We start from the raw sequence: 22123 nt of genomic DNA on the forward strand, positions 1-22123 counted from the left end.
CCACAGTGCTAGTCAGAATCTAAAAACACTGCGCTATTCCGAATCTGAAAGTCATTGAGTTAGTCCGAATATCGTTCCTAAATTCAGAGTCGGACTAGCGCAGTGTTTTTCAAATTCGGACTAGCGCAGTGGTTTTCAGTTTCGGACTAGCGCAATTTTATTAAAGATTCAGACTTTGTTCACTTAATCAAACAGTGTGTTATTGCTGTGCATTCGTGTGAGAACTGCGAGAAGGTGATTTTGCCATTGAGTCGTTATGGCTTGTAACATAACCTTTTACCTTATAGGGCTATCCATGTAGATAACTCACCCCAAACAAATTTCTGGCTCAAAAGTCTCCCTATGGAGGCGCCCAGTCTAAAATGCTCCTATTTGCATTCAAATGACTTAAGGTTGAACACCTGGATCCATGCATAGCCCTCATTTTAGTGATCAAGGTTTTAACCAAACCCCTTTACGCTAGGCATGTTAGGGGTAAGGTTGACCATCAAGAACATGTTAGAATGGGGGTTGCCGGTAGTTTCACTTTGAAAGTCGATTGCCTCCTCGGGTGGGTTATTTTTTGTTATTATTATTTTTTCTGGCAAATTAAAATCTCTTTTCCATTAAACATACTACATATCTTACTCTACCGGGTTTTTAATATAACATAGGAAAAAAACCCAATTTATCACAGCTCATTTCATAAAATAACAATGAGAAGAAGAATATCATTGCGTGCATTCATAAAATAGGTGAGTACTAACCTGGCACTTCCGTTGATATAGTTGGTATTTTAAGTCTTATTAAATAAATACATTTTTTTTAATTGTGATAGTTTTCGATATCCTTTTAAGGGATCTAAAATGAGCGTTTATTGCGTTTCGACAGTATTTTTTGTGGGACATGAGAGCACCTCAGACCTATCGAATTGCATTCTGAATACGAAGCATGTCTTTCTGATATCAAATAATTTTCATTTTTGAAAATCACAATATAATACAAATTTTATGACAAATTATAAAAATTTGATATTTTTCAAATTTTGATATATAACAGTCCTCGAAGTAAATTATATAAATCTAATGATATATTCTTAAAGTGTATGTAGCAGGGAGGAAAAGCCGACGGTCAATTGAAAATTTTGACCTTTCATATTGAAGATATGGATTTTTTTCCCAAAAGACCTATTTTTTTTGGTGTTTTGGGAAAAAATCCATATCTTCAATACGAAAGGTCAAAATTTTCAATTGATCGTCGGCTTTCATCCCACCTACATACACTTTAAGTATAAATCATCAGATTTATAAAGTTTACTTCAAGTACTGTTAAATATCAAAAATATCAATTTTAATGATTTGCCATAAAATGTGTTTAAAATTGCGAATTTCAAAAATCAAAATTATTTGATATCAGAATGACATTCTTCGTATTCAGAATGCAATTCGATATGTCTGATGTGCTCTAATGTCCCAAAATAAATACTGTCCAAACGTTCATACCCCAGCCCTTAAAGAGGGAAAAATGAGAGAAATGGGTTACTGGAAACAGTTGTAATCCAAATTCAAACTGCAATACTTCTGTTCCCAATTCCGGTATAATGTATCCCATATATAATGTACTGCAACTATACTTTTAAATTCCATTTCAAACTTATTTTAGACCAATATTAAACAGTAAAAAAATCTGTTTTCTTTTGAGTTTTTTTTAGATTTAAACATATACAACTGTGTGACAAAAAATCAAATCAAACTGCAATGTTAAATTTATTTGATTACATAATCCTATTATCATAGTCACTCATAACCGCCCAGGCGATTAACAAAGTCATTTTGGTTGGGGTTTAATTTTTTCATTGTTTACACATTATTGTATACGTAGAACACGGCCCAAAATAATTAAGCATCATTATCAGTGTGCAGTATGGTCCAGATTTGTATGGGCAGTTAATAATAATATCTCATTTTGCTTCTTGTAAAGTCGCTGGGTGGGCATTTATAGGGGCATAAGCGGGAAATGGAACGAATGCTGTAATTATATTGTACCAGGTATTGCGCTGATATAGTGCTGTTAAAGATCCGGATATTTCTGGATTTGGCTATATGCCCAGAGCCAGAGACAGAGCAGCCTTCCAGGCACACACCTCATCTGAGCTGATTGGAAATGATGATAAGATAGGCACTTTTGTACTCTTCTCTGCCTTGTATGATGCAAGTGACTCGAATGTTTCAGCAACTTTCAGAAGACTTCGCCCGAGGGATGATATTAGCTCATCAGTTATGGGTTGGTTCTTGTCGTTCAGCTGACTAACCTGGTCAGCAAGTTGCTGCATCACGCCAGCTCCCTGTATTATTTAACACAATACAAGCACATTGCTGATTAACCTATGAGATATTGCAATGGGTTGTGATGCTATAGATTTTACAATTCAAGTTGGATGCACCATTACAGCTCATTACAAAGCAAGCAGTGGATGGATGCACAGTAACTATACTGTGTGAGGCCTTTTGTTCCCAATGAGAACAATAGTCTGCATATTGTTATGCATCATTGTTATGGTAAATACGGGATTGTTGATGGTACAACTTATTGTTGCTAATGTCAAACAAACATGTCAAAGTTATTGTGATTGTATCACACAAGTAAATGAGTCATTGTGATTGTATCACACAAGTAAATGAGAAAATGTGGTTGTGGACTTAAGGGATCTAGAATGAGCGTTTATGGCGTTTCGACAGTATTTTTGTGGGACATGAGAGCACCTCAGACGTATCGAATTGCATTCTGAATACGAAGCATGTCTTTCTGATATCAAATAATTTTCATTTTTGAAATTCACGATATAAAACAAATTTTACGACAAATTATTAAAATTTGATATTTTTCAAATTGTTGATATGTAACAGTCCTCGAAGTAAATTTGATAAATCTAATGATATATTATTCTTAAAGTGTATGTAGCTAGGAGGAAAAGCCGACGATCAATTTAAAATTTTGACCTGTTATATTGAAGATATGGATTTTTTTCCCCAAAAGACCTAATTTTGTGTGTGTTTTGGGAAAAATCCATATCTTCAATACGAAAGGTCAAAATTTTCAATTGATCGTCGGCTTTTCATCCCACCTACATTCACTTTAAGTATAAATTATCAGATTTATAAAGTTTACTTCGAGTACTGTTAAATATCAAAAATATCAATTTTTAATGATTTGCCATAAAATGTGTATTACATTGCGAATTTCAAAAAATCTAAATTATTTGATATCAGAAGGAAATTCTTCGTATTAAGAATGCAATTCTATATGTCTGATGTGCTATAATGTCCCACAATAAATACTGTCCATACGTTCATACCCCTAACACAGTTTGGAAATTAGCTCCTCATAATATATACATCATATAATATTTTGTTAAAGTGGAATGAAATATGCAAGAATCAATAAAGGTAATCAGTGGCGGCTGCGGGGGGTGTCTTTAGTCAGAACGTTTTCCCTTAAACTGCCTTCCCCATTAAAACAAACAAACAAACAAAAACACTTTTTGCGTCAAAATCTGTTGATTTTTGCGCTCCCCTGAATTTCAATTTGCCCACCAATACCCCTAGAACGATTTTTGTGCCGCTTGTACCATCACTGCATGTAATTTACAAGCTCTAATAACTAGTTGAAATATCACTTTTAAGGACACAACAGCTACATCGAAAAGTGGCAAACAAACATGAAATTTTATGTATCCAATGCTTCGCTGCTCATTTAAATATTCGTTTAAAAGTGTGATTTCTTACTGGCTGATCGAAATAACTTACAGCTGATAGTGGCGTCATAAATTTTGCCAGAACCCCGGAATCCACTGCGACGTCGATACCATCCAATTTGACCGTGTCGTCCTTGTGATCATCGAGCCAGTTACGTATTGTCGTCATCTTATTTTCCATTTCTACCAAAATTGTTATCAACTTATTCAGTTTGTCAACTTTGGGGTTGCTACCACCACCAAGGGCGGCCTTCAGAATTGCCTCAGCAGACTTGAATACTGCATCGATGGCAAAGAACTCCTTGATAAGTTTACTAAGCTTTGCCAGTGCACGTAAAACTTTGACTGTAATATTCGCTGCTTCTCCGGCACCTTCACCCGCAGCTTCTGCCTCGGCCGCAGCTTCTGCTGCTGCTTCAGCTTCCGCCTCTGCTGCTGCCTCTGCCGCTGCTTCTGCCGCCGCCTCTGCTGCGGCCGTTGCTGCCGCCTCTGCTGCCGCCTCTGCTGCGGCTGCTGCCGCTGCTGTAGCTGCGGATTCTGCCGCTGCAGCTGCTGCTGTAGCTGCCACGTCAATGGCGACTCCCGCAACGATACCCATGTTATAGCTGTGATTTTGATTGCCTGTAACAAAAATAGTTTTATATCAAGTTTTATCTCTCGTACATGTGATACGCGTGTTTTATGTTCAACGGGTTTCATGATATACCCGGTAACCATATTCAACCTAACAAGCGTCTGGGCGCTTAGGCAAGTCGTTAGAAGGGGCGCTTAAGGTGGTACTACACCCCCTGATTAATGTTGTGACTAATTTTGCATTTTCTCAAAAAATAACTACACACTGGTAACAAAAGTTATGTATATTATAGGGGCAACGAATCCAATTATTGTACTGAAATTTCAGTGACTCAAGACAAATTGATAATTTTTTGGTTACGAAATGAGGTAGCGGTACCTCTTTTCTTATCATAAATAACGTACCGCTTGTCTTGAGTCACTGAAATTTGTATATAACTGGAGTCCTTGCCCCTATGATATACATAACTTTTGTTACCAGTGTTTTATTATTTTTTGAGAAAAATGGGGTGTAGTACCACCTTAATACATTTCAATATTGTAAGTCAAACTGGACATTTTTAATTCGCTACTTGCATGGTTCCGCCATTATGTACTATGTGCGGGGAGAGCCTCGAACTGGCAGCATACATGAATGGGAATGGAAACAGTCGTATAATATTCTGTGTAAGATTACGTAATTATTCCTTTCATGTATGCTGCCAGATCGAGGCTCTCCCCGCACATAGTGCATAATGGCGGAACCATGCAAGTAGCGAATACCAAACAACATAGGTCAAGAATCTAGAACAATAGAAATAACGTAGATAATGTAAAGGTCATGGCGATCACAACTCTTTGCTGATATTACATGCGGTTTGATGTTACTTCTTACCATCATATGCCAAATGTGTATTGAAAGGGTACTTTAACAGAATTAGCAATATAGAAAATGTCACACAGGGGGTGAATATTTGATTGGATATAATAGATACACATTTTGGAGACTGTTTTACATTGTATTATCTTTGTTTACATAGCTTTAGCCTCTTTTTCTCCGATATCGCCGATTGTTGTTGTTTTTTGAACGCGTTAACTAAAATCAACAACTCCATTCTTTAAACGAATTGCTGTGAAAGCAATTTTGATTGGTGTAGGTCAAATGTCATTGTCCCACTTTCAATTTTATTGTTCATTTTTTTGTCTGTATACAATTATGATCCTATCTTATGTGGTGTGAGTTTTGTGAGCAAAGGTCTATGGAAAATTCCTTCTTTTATCCGTCCCCTCTCCCCTGGGCTACTAACGGAAGTGCACATGCCTTGGCAGCTTGTGTTTAATTGTTCATGCGTAATAAATTTTGCTCTGTGAAGGCCTAAATATGTAGCAAAATGTAGCAAAATGGTCTAGCATAATTCCACCTTTTTTAATCGCGCGAAATATTAGTAGAATGTTCGATACTCCTTGCGCTTTACGGGCGTTCACGTTCACATGGGTGGTCATAAATGCGTATAAACCACTAGTCTCGGTTCCAAATGCCCATATGGGTATGCTTCCCCTGAAAGACCCCTATATTTGGACCGCGCTGGTCTGTAAGACCCCTGAAGTTTAACAAAGGAGAGAGCACTGAAAACCCTTGCTTTGGATAATTCCAACTCTAAAATACTCCTCACAGTTCTGAATGTTTAGGCAATTTTCAACTAGCAAACCGAGAAATATCCTTGATTTTGACTGTTAGTTGCTCCAAAATTCCCCCTTTTACCTGATCACAGTTCCAAAAGATCCCCTTTTATCTGTACACCGTCAACTCTCAAAGACTCACTACCTCAAAATTCAGTGGGAGCATACCCAGCAAACACAAAAACGTTTTAAAAATGTTTTAAATAAGTTATATATTGGCTTTTGGTTTAGGTAAAATCGTTTTAATAACATTAAAATGTCGGGTTATATAAAGGTCATGATAACGTTTTAAAACGTTTTGTATGAAAACACACTACAACAATATTTTTAAATGTTTTCAAAAAATGTTATTGTAAACTATTTTTGCAAACATTTTTGCCAAATATTGTGCCAATACTTAAATAACATTATGTTAAAATGTTTGAACCCAGCAAACACAGAAATGTTCTTAAAATGTTTTTTCAAAACCTTTTAATAACATTTTAATGTCGGGTTATATAAAGGTCATGAAAACGTTTTTAAAACGTTATTGAAAATATTTTGGAGCAAACATTTTTCGCAAAATATTTTTTCAACCCCAAAATAACATTCTGTTTAGAATCTTTTGTATCAAGTTTTCAAGAATGTTTTTGGAATGTTATTAAAACGTTTTTATACCCTTCATATAACCCGACATTTAAACGTTTTCTGTAAAACATGTTTGTTTGCTGAGCAGTAGATTATCAACAAATGTTTTTTAAAGGTATGAAAACGTTTTATACTCTTAATATACCCTTTATATAACCCGACATTTAAACGTTTTCTGACAACCTTTTATAACCTTATGCGAATGATGTCGAAAACGTTTTGTGTTTGCTGGGCAGCCACCAAAATTTATGATGTGCCTCCTCCGGGTTGATCCTTTTTTACTCTTTAGTAGTTTTTCATATTAGGGTTTTAAGGATGGTGGACTGTTTTCTCCATAGGATTACACATGTTCTTTACCTGTCAAATTTAAACACACTCTGGTGAGATACACGGAGAACAGGATTAATTGGTATTTATTTGTGTTTTAATAATTATTACATTGTAATCTATACACTTTAAGCAGAAACAGTAACACGGTTTTATGTTTAAAATAGGGATTACTTAAACCCTTTCGTTTGGAGTGGTGGTTCCTAGGGACCCATGCTAAACATCTCACGATTTATCATGTTTATGTTGATTTTTATGCAAAACACAATTGCGCGTGTAAGACTCTACGTGCAATCGCGGAAAAAAAAAATCTTGGGTCCCAGGAATCTCCTGGCTACTTTAGCGTTAATTAGAGGGTACTAACTGCGCATCGATTATTTGGAGGCCATTGTGAAAAATCTAAACATTTTGCCTTTGGATATTACGAGGTCCAAAGCAATATGTTTAGATTTTTCACAATGCCCGACATATTACCGATGCCGTCATTTTGATCTCTTCAATGTACAAAATAACAAAAATATTTGCTCGAAAGTTTGTAAAAATAGATGATTTTTACATCTTCCCTTTACTTTCCAAAAATTTTAAAAAAAGTTCGCACATATTTTTCGACGAATTAATATTTTCAGAATATATTTTATATTTTAGAAACAAATCAGCAATCCACTATCAATGCCATGCCATTGCTGTTAATAAAACGGCATCTTTTTAACAGCGTCTAGTTGGTTGGTCAAATCATCAATGTCTGCTTGTGTCAGCGGTAGGCTCTTCAGGGTTGGAAATTCAGATGAATGTTCTTCAGCAAATTTTCGGAAGTCGTCAAATGCCGTTAGGAAGGCAGTAGAAGCATCAATCAATTTTGCGATATCATCGGCAGTCGGGACGTCCCAGGAATAGTTGTTCTCGACTTTTTTCTGCAAAGGTCTGGCTGCATTGAAGGCTTGATCCACAGCCTACAAGATAAAATTGATTTTAAGTATGATTTAGGTTAACAATACAAACGAAAGGTAGCTAAAATTGTATGAAATACAGAAGCCATTAAAAAGAACTGCCACAATGTGTAGTGCCTATTACCAATGCGAGGTTTTACTTGTCAAAATTCCTATTCAACTGAAATTCAATACCTTTTGTGATAAAATTCCCATTTAATTGACGTACGCTTTATATGTAACTTAAAATGGCGAAAACATGCACATCCCTTGCGTTAATACTCCTCCGCCACTGCTTTGATCCCGCTGGCTCCACACAATTTGCCAATTATGAATGGCTTGAACTCTTTATCAAGACGTCATCAAGCGCGACTTGAAACAATGCATTCTATTGGCTACTTAATAGTATTAGTCATGACCATCAATGACTATAGTCACGTTACCTACTAATGCCATTTTAGTATCGACCTCCCGGATGTACCTTTTTCGTGTCGTATCTGTATGACCGGAATAGCCAATCAGAATCAACGTTATACTTTTAAAATGGAAACTGTTTTTTGTTTGTTTTTGTTTTTTGTGGAGTAAGGTGGAATCAAACTGGAAGCGGAGGAGACTACGTTAATACGAATACATCTAATTAAACTGGCATCAAAAAAATTCTAATTAAACTTACATCAGAAATTGGTCCCAGATATTTGTGGAAGATTGAATCTAATGGCACTTCAATACCATCTAAAGTGACAGTCTCATCTTTGTGCGCGTCCATCCATTCTCGGAGTTTTTTACTGTCATCTGTTTCCGTTTGGATGAGCGTAGTAATCGCCTTCACAACGGCAGCCTTGTTTTTGTTGGATTTCTTTTCTGATTCACTTCCACCACCTGCTGACAGCTTTGCCAAGCTTAGATTCACTCCATATAGGATAGAACCAATTGCAACATTCTTAGCAACAAAGCTGCCAAATTTCTTTGACGCTTCCGTGATTGAAAACTTTTTAAATTCACTTGCATCCTTAGATAATTCTGCCACATTTTTTTTGGCATCTGCAACTTCTTCTTCAAATTCAGCTTTTTCTTCTTCTGTCATGTCGTCAACTGCATCAACCTCTTCGCTTTCAAGTGCTTCTTCTGATTCCTCAATAACTTCAAATGCTTCTTCAAATTCCGCCATACTGTAGTACAGCAACAATGCATGGAAGGAATATGAAAAAATATTAATGGAAAATTTGGTAAAAATAGCACGGAACCAAACACTAGCGACATCACTGCACTGATGCAATATAATGTGAGTTGTGACACTGCTTCTCAAAAATGCTATTTAAATAATCAAGTATAGAAAAAAGTTGACCTAAATTTATATAGGTGTTTCTATGTGACATTGGCAATAACCTCTGGATGGCCAACTAAATCAATCTTCTGTAGGGGGGGGGGAGTAGATGGTGAAAGGTTAAACGGGGTCAAATTTCAACATTGATAGGGTCAAATGGATAATATTCATACTCAACAAAGTTTACTTTTGCAAACAATTATACAATTTACGCAACATATTTGCAGTGTACGCAGAAAAGTAATAATTCACCTAATCATGGCCAAAATAGTGTCAAACACAAATTCGAGTTAATTCGCTTATAAATTTTATCTCAATTGCACCACCATGTTGGCTTATACAGAGATGATGGGTTATAGCTATCAGCTATCAAACGCTCAAAGACTCAAATATAACTTATCGCAATATTCGCAAAAAATAATAATAATAATAATAAGAATCGCAATAGAAGCTAACAGAATTGGATCTTTTATACATCACATTGAACCCAACAACAGGCACATAAACCATTATAAAACCAAACAAAACTTCAATTTACGTCCCCAAGGAAAGCAACCAGCCGCCGTCAATCACAGGCAAGTATGAAAAAAATCTCCACCACATAATCTCCTTAAATAAAATAACTAGACATAAAGGAGATATCTTTAATAAACCAGGAAGTATTACACAAGAGTGGTCATGACTACAAACTCAAATAAATTAACCGATATTGCCGCCAAAAAAACAATAACAACAACAACAACAACAACAACAACAACAACAACAACAACAACAACAACCACATAAAAAAACAAGACACAAACAAGAGAAAATGCACCAGAAACCCTAGAAATACTGAACCATATTTTGTAATACGGACTAAGAAGGGGGGGGGGGCCTCATTTTCAATTATAAACGTCATATACATAACCGCTAAATTTGGTACCAATATATAGCTATGGTCTCCTCTATCCAGTGATACCAAAATAAGTACAAACATTTAACGCACAATGCCGCTATGACGTCAAAATGTGAGGGCGCCAATGCAAATTTGGGAAATTCTGGCTATGTAAAAAAGTATAGGCAAAAATGCGATTTCACTATAAAACTAAAACTATAATAGGAAATGACTATCTCAACATTTCAGTAGCTCTTAGTCTTGGAATGATTTTACAACAGCTAAATGAAAAGCATTGGTTTTACTGTAGAAACCAATGGTGGGCCTCACCAACCCCCGCCCTCTATGGTCATCATGGTCGGGTAAGAAGATGGTAAAGATTTTATTACTAAAATGAGCGCTTAGGTCGTTTGGACGTAAACGCGTGCGTTTTTATGACGGATAAAAAATCTTAGGGGGACCCACCCCTCTTCGTAGTTCTAGGGTTAAGGGGATCAAGGTACACCCCACGTTTCGTAGTTCTAGGGTTAAGGGGATCAAGGTACACCCCCGCTTCGTAGTTATAGGGTTAAGGGGATCAAAACATGTGATAATCAATAACAATCGATATTTTTCACATAAGTGGTCATTATTTATTTCATGTCAAATAGAAACCCGAAGTTTCCAATATTTTTCTGACCAACAAGGTCCTAAACGGTCTACAATTGCAAGTTGTCCTTTCACTGATAAAGTAGGGGCTCAGTGTTTCCTGACTGGCTAAAGTTATAGCCTCGGCATTTCCTGATTGGCAGCTTTATCAACGGATGTAATCCTTGAGCTTCCACATCGTGTGACCTTGTTGGTCACAGAAAATACTGAGGTTTCCTTGTTTCAATATGTGATTATGTAAACGATGACTACTGGTGTGAATAATGACAATTTTTTGTTGATTATCGCATATTTTGACCGCCTCCAAATCCCTGAATAAAAATTCCCTTTAAAAGGGAAGACCAGCCTCAATGCAGAAGAGGTCTTGTAAATAGTTTGGGTCACCGTGAAAGGCATTTTTAGGATCACGCTTACATCCATGTTACATGACAGTTCACCAAACCATCAATGGTGAGAACATGCACAAAAAAAAAAAAAAAACATTAACTCCTATAACTCCTGTCAATTCATTACTCCAAATTGTTCTGTATTTTTGTCTTTACTGCTTTTTACCCATGCTTATTATTAAAATCAAAAAATACACTGCAGTTGTTAGTTAATTCGCTATGTAAACTCAACTTACATGCACATTTTATTTTAAAATGATTTTATATTATTTCACAATGTATAGTTTACTATAAAGTAGATAGTGGCAAGCACATGATAAAGGACTGATCATTCACTACAATCTTCACTTTTAAACTGTATTTTTTGAATGTGTTGATTGTTAGTCCGAAACTCCTGCAAAGCTATGGACATGGCATCTTACCTACTCCATTCTGCAATAGTCTGCACTATGTGTTTTCTCAGTCTTCAATCATTTTGTTGAATGTAATTTTATGAATCAAATAAAAAAGATAGAAAGTGGCCTCAATTTAGTTATGTGTCATTTTACAGTATTTATAATTTATAAAGTAAGACAATAATTTATTTATTTTCTATAAGTGCATGTCAAAATATGGGATATATTGTTCAATATTATAGCTAGCCCCTAAAAACTTTATTTTCCATCGGATTTTTCCCGTTGAAAAGACAAAACTGATGTTAAAGATAGCAATAATATCATCAATAACATTTTGAGTCAATTTTATCCATAAAACGATACAGGATAGGATAGATAATTACTTTGACTTCAATGTGGTCCATATAATGAAGATTTTGATTCTACAACATTATTAGATCTGTTATCAACATATCAATTATGCACTCACAGGCAACCAAACATCATGCTATGCTCAGTAGTCCACTGATATGACCTTGTTCCAGTGATCATTCCCCACTAAATTACTAATTGTTGACCATGTCTTTTTTTTGATATGCTGATTGCTGAACAAGTTTATGTTTATATGTGTAGGCCTAACCTATGATAACTTTTTAAGTCATAATTAATTCAAACATAACTTTGGCATTACTCAATCGTTTTCTTTCGTTGAAACGGCAAAACATACTTTCTTTTTTCCTTGCAAATCGAATTAGCAGACATCAAAAACATTTCCACCACAAGAAGTAAAAAAATAATTCATACCAATAGAAGAAGGCTATAATCTTAGCTAATCTTTAGTGTACACAAATCCCATCTCAGAATTAGATACCAGCCCTATGGGCTGGCGAAAAAAGGAAATAATCCAAGGAGAGCCAAAAACATTTCCCTATGGACATTGAATGGCCAATATGATTTTGCTGCAACTTTCACATCGTGAGTTACTCTCATTTAAATGTAGACTTTGATCTCAATATTGCGGCCATTGCAGCAAATGAGGTGTCTTTAAAATAAATTCTACTTAATAATAAAATATTTGAACCCAGCTAACACAGAAATGTTCTTAAAATGTTTTTTTCAAAACCTTTTAATAACATTTAAATGTCGGGTTATATAAAGGTCATGGAAACGTTTTTAAAACGTCATTGAAAATATTTTGGGCAAACTTTTTCGCAAAATATTTTTTCAACCCCAAAATAACATTCTGTTTAGAATGTTTTGTATCAAGTTTTCAAGAATGTTTTGGAATGTTATTAAAACGTTTTTATACCATTTATATAACCCGACATTTAAACGTTTTCTGTAAAACATTTGTGTTTGCTGAGCAGTAGGTTATGAAAACGTTTTATACTCTTAATATACCCTTTATATAACCCGACATTTAAAAACGTTTTCTGACAAACTTTTATAACTTTTGCGAATGATGTCGAAAACGTTTTGTGTTTGCTGGGGTATCATTTGATTTATAAAGTTTACCTAGAGGACTGTTAATATCAAAAATATCAATATTTAATCATTTGCCATAAAATGTGCGTGCTAGCCATATATGTTTCAAAGAAGTCCAAGTTTTGAGATATTTTACTATTATCAAGAGCTATGAACCACTGGACCAATACTACTCCCTATTCCACAAAAATACAGCACTATATTTTTGGATATAAATATCCTGGTTTTTTTTGTTGTCTGTTTTCATACGTCGATTTTTAAAAATTATATGAACATCGGGCATACGACTTCAATACAGATTAGTTTTTTCGTTGAATAGATTCCTTAGGTTTGTTGATTAAAATATATATTTTCAATTTTGCTTGTCAAAACTAGGTGAGTTTGTCACTTGGTTTTGTCAAGCAAAATTTATATATTTACAATATTGTTTGTTTCAATACTATAAAAACTGTAGTGGCAAAAGATAAATCTGTGTTTTTCCACCTTAAGTAAAACTGAAAGTAAACATGAATAGAAAACAAAGGCAGATTTTAAAGGTAGATTTCAAGTCACGAAGTGTTTCGTGACAACTCACAAAATATCATGTTGCTCAAATGGGTTACAGTTGTTCTATTCAGCTGAATCATTTCCTTCGTTTAATTAATTTTTTTAACGTTGGGGAAAACAGCGACCGCAGGTTTTACATGTCATTAGATTTATACTTCGAGGACTATTTTAAAGATATCAATACTCATTTGCCATAAAAATGTGTCTTATATTTCAAAAAATTCAAAATTATTTGATATCAGAAGGACATTCTTGGTATTCAGAATTCGATATGTCTGATGTGCTCTCATGTCCCACAAGAGATACAGTCCAAACGTTCATACCCAGCCCTGAACTAAGTTAAGTGGCTGAAATTAAAAGTTTTAAAATACAAATAATTGACATAATGTTGGTGTTGAATCAAAATTACGTTATAATTCTGCTTCGTTATTTAAATGCAATTTGTTAACGCGATTGAAATTAAAAATATGTAAGTACCATATCTAATTAACACTCCAAATGCACTTCAGTATCCGATTTAAAACCAAGTTGACTCGAATGTACGCATGGTAGTTACGTATTCGAATGTGACGATATCGGGGAGTAAATTTGAGCCAGACTTCTCGAGCAAGTTGAATGTACTGTAAAACAATCTCACTATATTAAGGTGGCTGTGTACTCTCAGACATGCATGTAGTAAAAGTGCAATAACTTTGTAATTATTCGCGCAAAACATATAAAAGTATACATTTTTATGAAGGCAAGACATCAATAAATCTTAATATAAATACAGATTTGGGGTAAAAACAACAATTTTGAAAAAAATCACAAAAAAGTGAGTTTTTTTTTTATTTATTAGGTAAAAAAAAAAAAAAAAACACTCTTTCCAAAATATTTTATTTTGTTTTTAGCTCAATCTTGAGGCTCCATTCCAAAAACGATTTTTTTATTTTTTTGAGATTGGCCTTATTTTTTGAGATATTGACCATATAAGGCATCAAAATGAACTTTTTAAAATTCAAAAACGCCTATTTGCACAAAATGATGCCCAAAATCGGAAATAGACCAAAATATAAAAAATGAGAAAACCGTTTCTTGAGTCGATCATGCTTTTTACGATGATCATATTTGCTTACCTATAGATGCTGTATTTATTGAGTTATCGTGTACCTAAATCGTCATTTTACCGAGAAAATGAACATTGAAATAATGGCCGTTGAAGTTTAAAGTGGTCACATTTTGCACTTTCATCGAATCTCACAGGAGAATGCGACAGTTTTCGTTTTTGTAACTTATATTACGTGAACATCGGGTAAATCCACAGCCCCTTGAGAAGTTTGAGCGAAATCCATTCATAACTTGATATTTAAATCGGGGAAAGAACTTGAAAAACCCACATTTTATCAGCTAAAACGGAGCCATTTGACCACTAGGTTTTTGTGAAATCAGTGCTCCCGTGGTGTTTCCATAAGATGCGCCGCGCATGCAGATAAGCGTCGCGTATGCGTCGCGTATTTGTGCGCTAACAAATTGCGCGATACGCAACGCGATGAGTTGTTGCGCGCGTGTACCCTGCTGGTACAACAAAGATTTTCTTTCCTTTTCAATTTCAAACACGAGTGGAATAGTGAAATAAAATCCTTAAAATATTGCAGTTGGAGTTTACAAATCTGGATTTTCATTCCTTGTATTTATAAAAAACATAACAAGGTACAAACATATCATAAAAACTCAATTTTGAGAAAGAAACAATGGCTAGAGTACACAGCCGCGTTAAGGTTGGTCTGTACCCTGGAATTATGGAAACTTTCGGGCCTCGTAACTGCTAAATTGTTGGTCTAAAGTATATAAAAGTGTACATATTTAGAATGGCAAAGACTTGATAAGTCCATCTGTGAGGTCAAATTTGTTGGCCCACTTCTTTTTCGTGCAACGTAACAAAAAAAATTCTTGGGCCAAAATTGTTTTTTTATTAATTTTTAAAAACTAGATAAAAATATCTAGGAGCAGTTTTTTGATTTTTTTAAATTTTGACCCACTTCACCAAAAGTAATTGAAATGTGTGCAAAAATCTGGCTTTTTTATGATTTTTTTGAAAATTCAGCATTTTTTGACCATTTTCGGTGCAAATTTCTCGAAAATTTTGGCCCAAGAATTTTTTGTTACATTGCACGAAAAAGAAGTGGGCCAAAAACGGTTATTTTTGGGATTTTGGGCCCAAAATGGCATTTTGTCCCAAATTTGACCTCACAGATGAACTTATCAAGTCTTTGCCACTCTAAATATGTATACTTTTATATACGTTACACCAACAATTTAGCAGTTATGAGGCGCGAAAGTTTCCATAATTCCAAGGTTCAGACCAACCTTAAACCATAAAAACATGAAAAAGCTAAATTACTAGTAAATACGGTACCACTTGAAATCTGGAACTAAAATAACAAAAGCGGAACAAACAATAACAAAAGGTACGTACCTGCTCTGAGGGTGTAACTGTAAACCACACTTCTTTGCTTCTTTAGATTAAGTCTTCTAATAATTCTGTCCCGTAAGGTTGCACAAGTTTCTGATGCGATAGTCAGCAGTTGTAGAATATAGTCCTCCAATTACCGGTCATAAGCAATCAGTGGTCCACGATGATCAAACTAATTTTAAAGCTCTGGATGTAGCTCTATATACCGTACTGGCTCTGTCTGCATATAGAAACGCCCATTTCAAATGTTGACAGCACTGGATAATGAACAGGAAAGTTGAGGGCTATTGAGAAAGATAATGAAGTGGTTATTATTCTTTTTTTTATCACGTAACACACGATAAACCGCATAATAATATGATGAGCACACTTAAAGACCCATTCAGTGATTTGCTCGTCTGGAGGATCGTAAAAGTCATCAAAATTCAGATTTTCAAAATTCATAGATGTGCTAACATAGCCTGCTTGTAGCCGTGTATTAAAGATATAATGAAACATTTAACATGAGTCTGTTATTCACATGTTTTCGAATGGGGCTTTGTCAAAATTGCTGTTTTCCTCGTTTTTTGGCATTTTTTTTTATAGCAAATAGGCCTGTACCCAATGACAATTTTAATGACTTATCCTTCACTCTTAGGCAATCTATAAACAAATTAATATTCTTACACCTGGGATCACTGAATGGGCCGGGCCTTTAAGCATGTTGGTGCTCGCAATTGCCGAGGACGGCTTTTTACCCCTAAAGAAAACATGGGAAAACTCAAACTTTTTAGGATTCCCATGTCTTCTTTAGGGTAGGTGCCGTTAATTTATGGACTAGCCCATTGAATGTGTGAGTTCGCCTATATGTACGAGTGCTGCCGACAACCGGAAATTAAAAATATTTTTGTCAATGGACCCCCCGGGCAATGGACCGAATCTGCTAGAAAGTTTATACACACAAACATAGCAGTCCTATCAAAAAAAAGTTGCGTGATGAGGGCGTAGATCACATAGTACCCCTTTAAATCTCCGCTGAAATCAATCCCCTCTATGGAAGACATGACCAGGGACAAGTGATTTGGCGGAATTTCGCGCAATCTCCGCGCAATTGGCTATTTTTTTCCTATGGGCAGGGATACATGATTTGCACTGAAAAAAAGTTCCGAGCAATCTCCGCGCAATTGGCTATTTTTTTTCGGCACAAATCACTTGTCCCTGGACATGACCTTAAAGGGGGAGTAGATTTCAAATGGAGACCCCATATAGGTAACCCCATTTGTAATTCACACTCTCTGTGTGCAAGATTAAGGTCATGTTTTCGATATGGGTGTTTGGATTTCACTGGAATAGCCGAGTTACAAGTTTGCTGATTTCCTTGTGGAGCATTTTACAGACCTTTTTCTCTGGCTCGCCACGTGTAATACGTGTTGCACCTGTTTTTCCGGTATATTTATCAGATCTACCTTGAAGCTCACACCAACACATCCCGCACCACATGTCATCACGGTTTATGAAAAGGCAGATAGAACCACGGGGAACACAGGAAGAATTTCACGCCTAAATGTAGAGTGATGTGATGTAACTTTCCGATCAAGTAACAAATCAGTATCACAGGTAGACCATTACCATGATGGTGCAGCTCATTTATCCAGTATTTTTAGCTTTTTGAATTAATCTAGTACCTGCACACTAGAACTAAAATTTGCAACTCACTTTGCTACGTTGCATCCGATACCATCGAGCGGCATCTGACTTCATGACACTTGATGGTGCACACCGACATCGCCTGGCTAATAATTACTTTGTCAGCAGAGATACTAAAATCAATACCCGGGATCGATACACGTGAATGTACTATGCACGAGTTTGATATGAGACGAAAATCTTTGGATACCGGAGTAGAAAATGATGAATATCTCCCGTAAATGATTTCGTATAAAGAAACCAGATATGGTTCCTTGCACTTGAATATATATTTTGAACAGATATGATAGTCTTTAGCTTGCGTCTTGAGAAAGAAGCTTGCGTCTTGAGTCAAAAACTGACAATAATTCTGATTTATATGTGCCGAATTATATAGCGCAGTGTATAGGCCAATCGTGGTAGTTCGTCGTAGGTAGTCTAAAAGCATATGACCTATGGCGTACCATGCTCGACTCACACACAGCGAGGTCAGTCACCGGCCTAATCGGGGCTATTGTCAGTAGTCTTAGTCAGATGTCCTTCGGCCCATTATGCGACTCAAAACTATTAAACAGGTCGATACAAAATGGCCATGTGTGGCTGTGGATTCAACCTACCATGGCGATTTCTGCCATGAAGATATCGGGGCGATGACACTGTGTGGTGTAGCAAATGTTGTTCCAGTATTAGATTAATGTAACCCTACTCGAAGGGAGGGTGTTATATCACCCGAAGGTTTTCATCCGGTATAAAAACAAAACAAAACAAAAACGCGCGAATTAATGCCAAAACGTATAGATCATTCATTCAGTTAGGCCATATAAAATTAAGGCCGAAAAAAGCTTTATACCTATAAATAAGTTTATTAGAGAACAAAGTTCTAAGTTTTGATGAGTTCAAGCTAGAGATGTAGACAAAATTTGGGTCAAGAACTGGGGCGGATCCAGAAATTTTCAATAAAGGGGCGCCGAGCAACCGCCTCTGCCGCGGCGGCTCGGCGCCAACACAAAGTCAGGCGCCGCTCTGCAAAAATACATAGTCAGGCGCCGCTCTGCGAAAAATAGAGGGGCGCGCGCCCTCTAAATCCGCCCATGAAGAACAACCTGATCTAAGGAGTACGATACACTATTAAACTCTAGTTTCAAACCACTTTGAATGGAACATAATGTTCATTTAAATATAACTCTTTAAAAAAGGATATAATTATTTTATTGACTGGTAGTATTTACATATACTTTTACCAATATTCTAAACAAATAAACCTCCTTTAGCCCGGGCCTTTAGTCCACATATAAATGCTTTTCACTACTACTTTTCATTACTGGGTCAAAATTTTATGGCAAGACCAGCTAAATAGTGTATTATACTGTGGTTCAGTATGGGTGCTGTATTATACTGTGGTTCAGTATGGGTGCTGCAAATAACCAGCAACCAGTTTATATGGTTTTGGTATTTCTCATCAGCACTTTGTTGGGCGAGATATCCCTCTCTCATAGTTGTTCTCACAAACTCTTGGTACACATAAATTGACAGTGTTTTTGTCGAATGCATCTATCGGTGCAATTACAATTATTGAATCAATGCAATTTGTTTCAAAGTCCTTTTCATACGCAGTAAACAAGCGAAATAATCCCCCACCAATACTAAAGCAACAACTATTCCCTCCTATTAGCTGTGTAAACTATAATGCATGGAAATTAAACAAATAACTGGACAATACCAACGGCAGTCAAATGGTGCGTCCCATACCCACCATTAGCAAGACTGGCGGTTTAATTTAACGGTCCTTAAGGGATATGGAATGAGCGCTTTGAGCGTTTCAACAGTATTTTTTGTGGGATATGAGAGCACATCAGACATATCGAATTGCATTCTGAATACGAAGAATGACTTTCTGATATCAAATAATTTTCATTTTTTAAAACTATAATACAAATTTTATGACAAATTATTTAAATTTGACATTTTTCACATTTTGATATATAACAGTCCTCGAAGTAAATTTTATAAATCTAATGATATATTCTTAAAGTGTATGTAGCTGGGAGGAAAAGCCGACGATTAATTGAAAATGTTGACCTTTTATATTGAAGATATGGATTTTTTTCCCAAAAAGACCTAATTTTTTTTGGTGTTTTGGAAAAAAAAATCCATATCTTAAATACGAAATGTCAAAATTTTCAATTGATCGTCGGCTTTTCATCCCACCTACATACACTTTAAGTATAAATCATCAGATTTATAAAGTTTACTTCGAGTACTGTTAAATATCAAAAATATCAATTTTAATCATTTGCCATAAAATGTGTATTACATTGCAAATTTTAACAAATCAACATTATTTGATATCAGAAGGACATTCTTCGTATTCAGAATGCAATTCGATGTGTCTGATGTGCTCTAATGTCCCACAATAAATACTGCCCAAACGTTCATACTCCATCCCTTAAGAGTTACCAAACTATTTACGCAACTATAGGTCAATCTAAAATATTCTAGTTTCGACTAATGTAGGTTAATCTACATTAGTTTGCATACAATTTTGGATGGTCTTAATTTGTTTGTTTTGGACATGTTCAAGTTTCTGAACTTGGTAATATTTATTTACATACATGTTGGCCTGGCATCTTCCTTTTGGTTATTTTTAGACGCAAAATTAACCCCCTATTGGCCTATTTAGCATTAAAATGTCGAATTTGCACGCGCTTCGCGCGCATTTATCCTGATAGGCCTTAACACATTCCGTGAGTAGATCAGCGAGATGACCCCTTGGAAATGTGTTGTATCATTTCAAACTATAATTCCTTCTTTTCTATATCATGTATATGAGTGCTCTGTCCCCTCGGCCCACGCCAAGGGCTGATTCCTGGAACCCACCTGATTTTAGGACAAAATTGTCCTCAATTTGGTCTGTTTTAGCATTGAAATCGCAAATTTGTCTCTTGCTTCGCGCACATTTGTCCCGATAAAGTTTTTAGTTGCAGATCAGTGAGACGATTTGAACCCCCCCCCCCCTCAGATACGACGGTAACCCCACCATTAGTGCCTAGGCGCCCCCGTTATAGCTCACAATTTGTGCTCGACACAATATTGATACCAGCAAAAAGTATTTTTTCACACCCCATCCCCCGTCCCCTGAGAAGATGGTCCAGCGACGGTTCTGCATGGAAATTAAGAAGCTTCTTCCAGGGCAAATTTGAATTCGAATCACCATCCACACAAATTGTCTCTAACACCCAATAAGAAAACAAACAAAGTGAACTTTCCTTACTTTATTTTATTTTATTTCCCTCTTTCTTTTATAGTTTTCAGAAACAAATTCCGATGTGAGTGTAACCTATGATGAGGAAATCCCTTTTCCACATGCACTGTATTTCTTGTGAACTTGTTTCTAATAACCATATCATTATGTACATTATTTACATTATGAAATTTATCTATTAAGTTATTTAAAAGTGTCAGTATTCTTATATAAGATTTCTAAACATGTTTGATGACATGTAAAACTGAAAAATGTCTATTCTAAAGAAAAGTTGAACAATGATGGTGCTATTTATCTAAAATGTTGTTTGCATCTTTACAAAGGGTAGACACTTGTTAAATGTTATTAGATCGTCAGCACACAGACCAACAAATGACAGGGGAATTTTCAAAAACCTTTTTATCATGAAATGCAAGGTAGAACTCATATTATTTGGATAATTTGAATTTAAGATATATGTAAATAGCGCCCTCAATTTACACAGAAATACACAGTTGATAGAATTAGAATTATCACAAAAAAGCAGAAAAGATGAATAATTTGATATAGAAACGAAAATCTATGTTAAGAATTGCTACAAAATATATGTGATTATACAGTTTATTAGGGTGATAGCTGTTGGTATTATTCAGGTCTAGAATCGAAATTTTAATAATGTTTGTCAGAAATATTAATAAATGATTACATCAAACAACCGGCAACCGTGGACAAGGGAAACTATTCAGATGGGGAGATATCATATTTCTCTTATTAATGACTTGCAAATTCTCATCAAAATGACAAGAAGCTATTCAAATAGATATTATTTGATAAGACTGCCCTGTCATTTAAAATGGCGGACTTGTCAATTATTATGGAATAAATAGATTATTGTCAAAAATGACCCAACTTATCAAATTTGAGTAGGTTGTCTTGTCAGAGGGGGACTTAACAGAATCTTGTCAAAATTAACATGATTAAGTATAAACTTATCATAATTGAGTTGGAGATCTTGTCTATATGAATTGTTACTTGTTAAAGATGGATGACTTGATTGACAGCTTCATCCCACAATTTACCCCATCAGATGTTGGTATCAGGTGAAAGCTTATAGTTTTCTCATTATCATATCAAAAATAGGCGTTCCAAATCTGTACATTTCTGAAGAAATCACAAACTGTCAAATTAGTCTTGATAGTTGTATATCACATTTAAGACTAATTCAAACAGTACTTTATTTACATATTTCAATATGGCAATGAAGAAATAGGGCATTTCAT

The 22123-nt window shown here is 35.4% G+C and overlaps 2 protein-coding genes across 2 annotated transcripts; both read right to left on the reverse strand.

Annotated features, from left to right (window-relative positions):
- Positions 1 to 1650: 1650 nt before the first annotated feature.
- LOC140139522 (uncharacterized) lies at positions 1651 to 16053 on the reverse strand. The gene is made up of 3 exons (XM_072161247.1): positions 15941 to 16053; positions 3786 to 4354; positions 1651 to 2323 (listed from the first exon to the last, which is right to left on the reverse strand). Exons 2-3 carry the CDS (start codon positions 4329 to 4331, stop codon positions 2078 to 2080), a joined length of 792 nt encoding a protein of 263 aa, XP_072017348.1. The 5' UTR covers positions 4332 to 4354; positions 15941 to 16053; the 3' UTR covers positions 1651 to 2077.
- Positions 7342 to 9013, reverse strand: LOC140139643 (uncharacterized). Its single transcript, XM_072161347.1, has 2 exons — positions 8519 to 9013; positions 7342 to 7869 (listed from the first exon to the last, which is right to left on the reverse strand). The coding sequence occupies exons 1-2, from the start codon at positions 9011 to 9013 to the stop codon at positions 7606 to 7608; spliced, it is 759 nt and encodes a 252-aa protein (XP_072017448.1). The 3' UTR covers positions 7342 to 7605.
- Positions 16054 to 22123: the final 6070 nt, after the last annotated feature.

This window comes from Amphiura filiformis, chromosome 18 (assembly GCF_039555335.1).
Source record: "Amphiura filiformis chromosome 18, Afil_fr2py, whole genome shotgun sequence".
NCBI classification, from domain to species: domain Eukaryota; kingdom Metazoa; phylum Echinodermata; class Ophiuroidea; order Amphilepidida; family Amphiuridae; genus Amphiura; species Amphiura filiformis.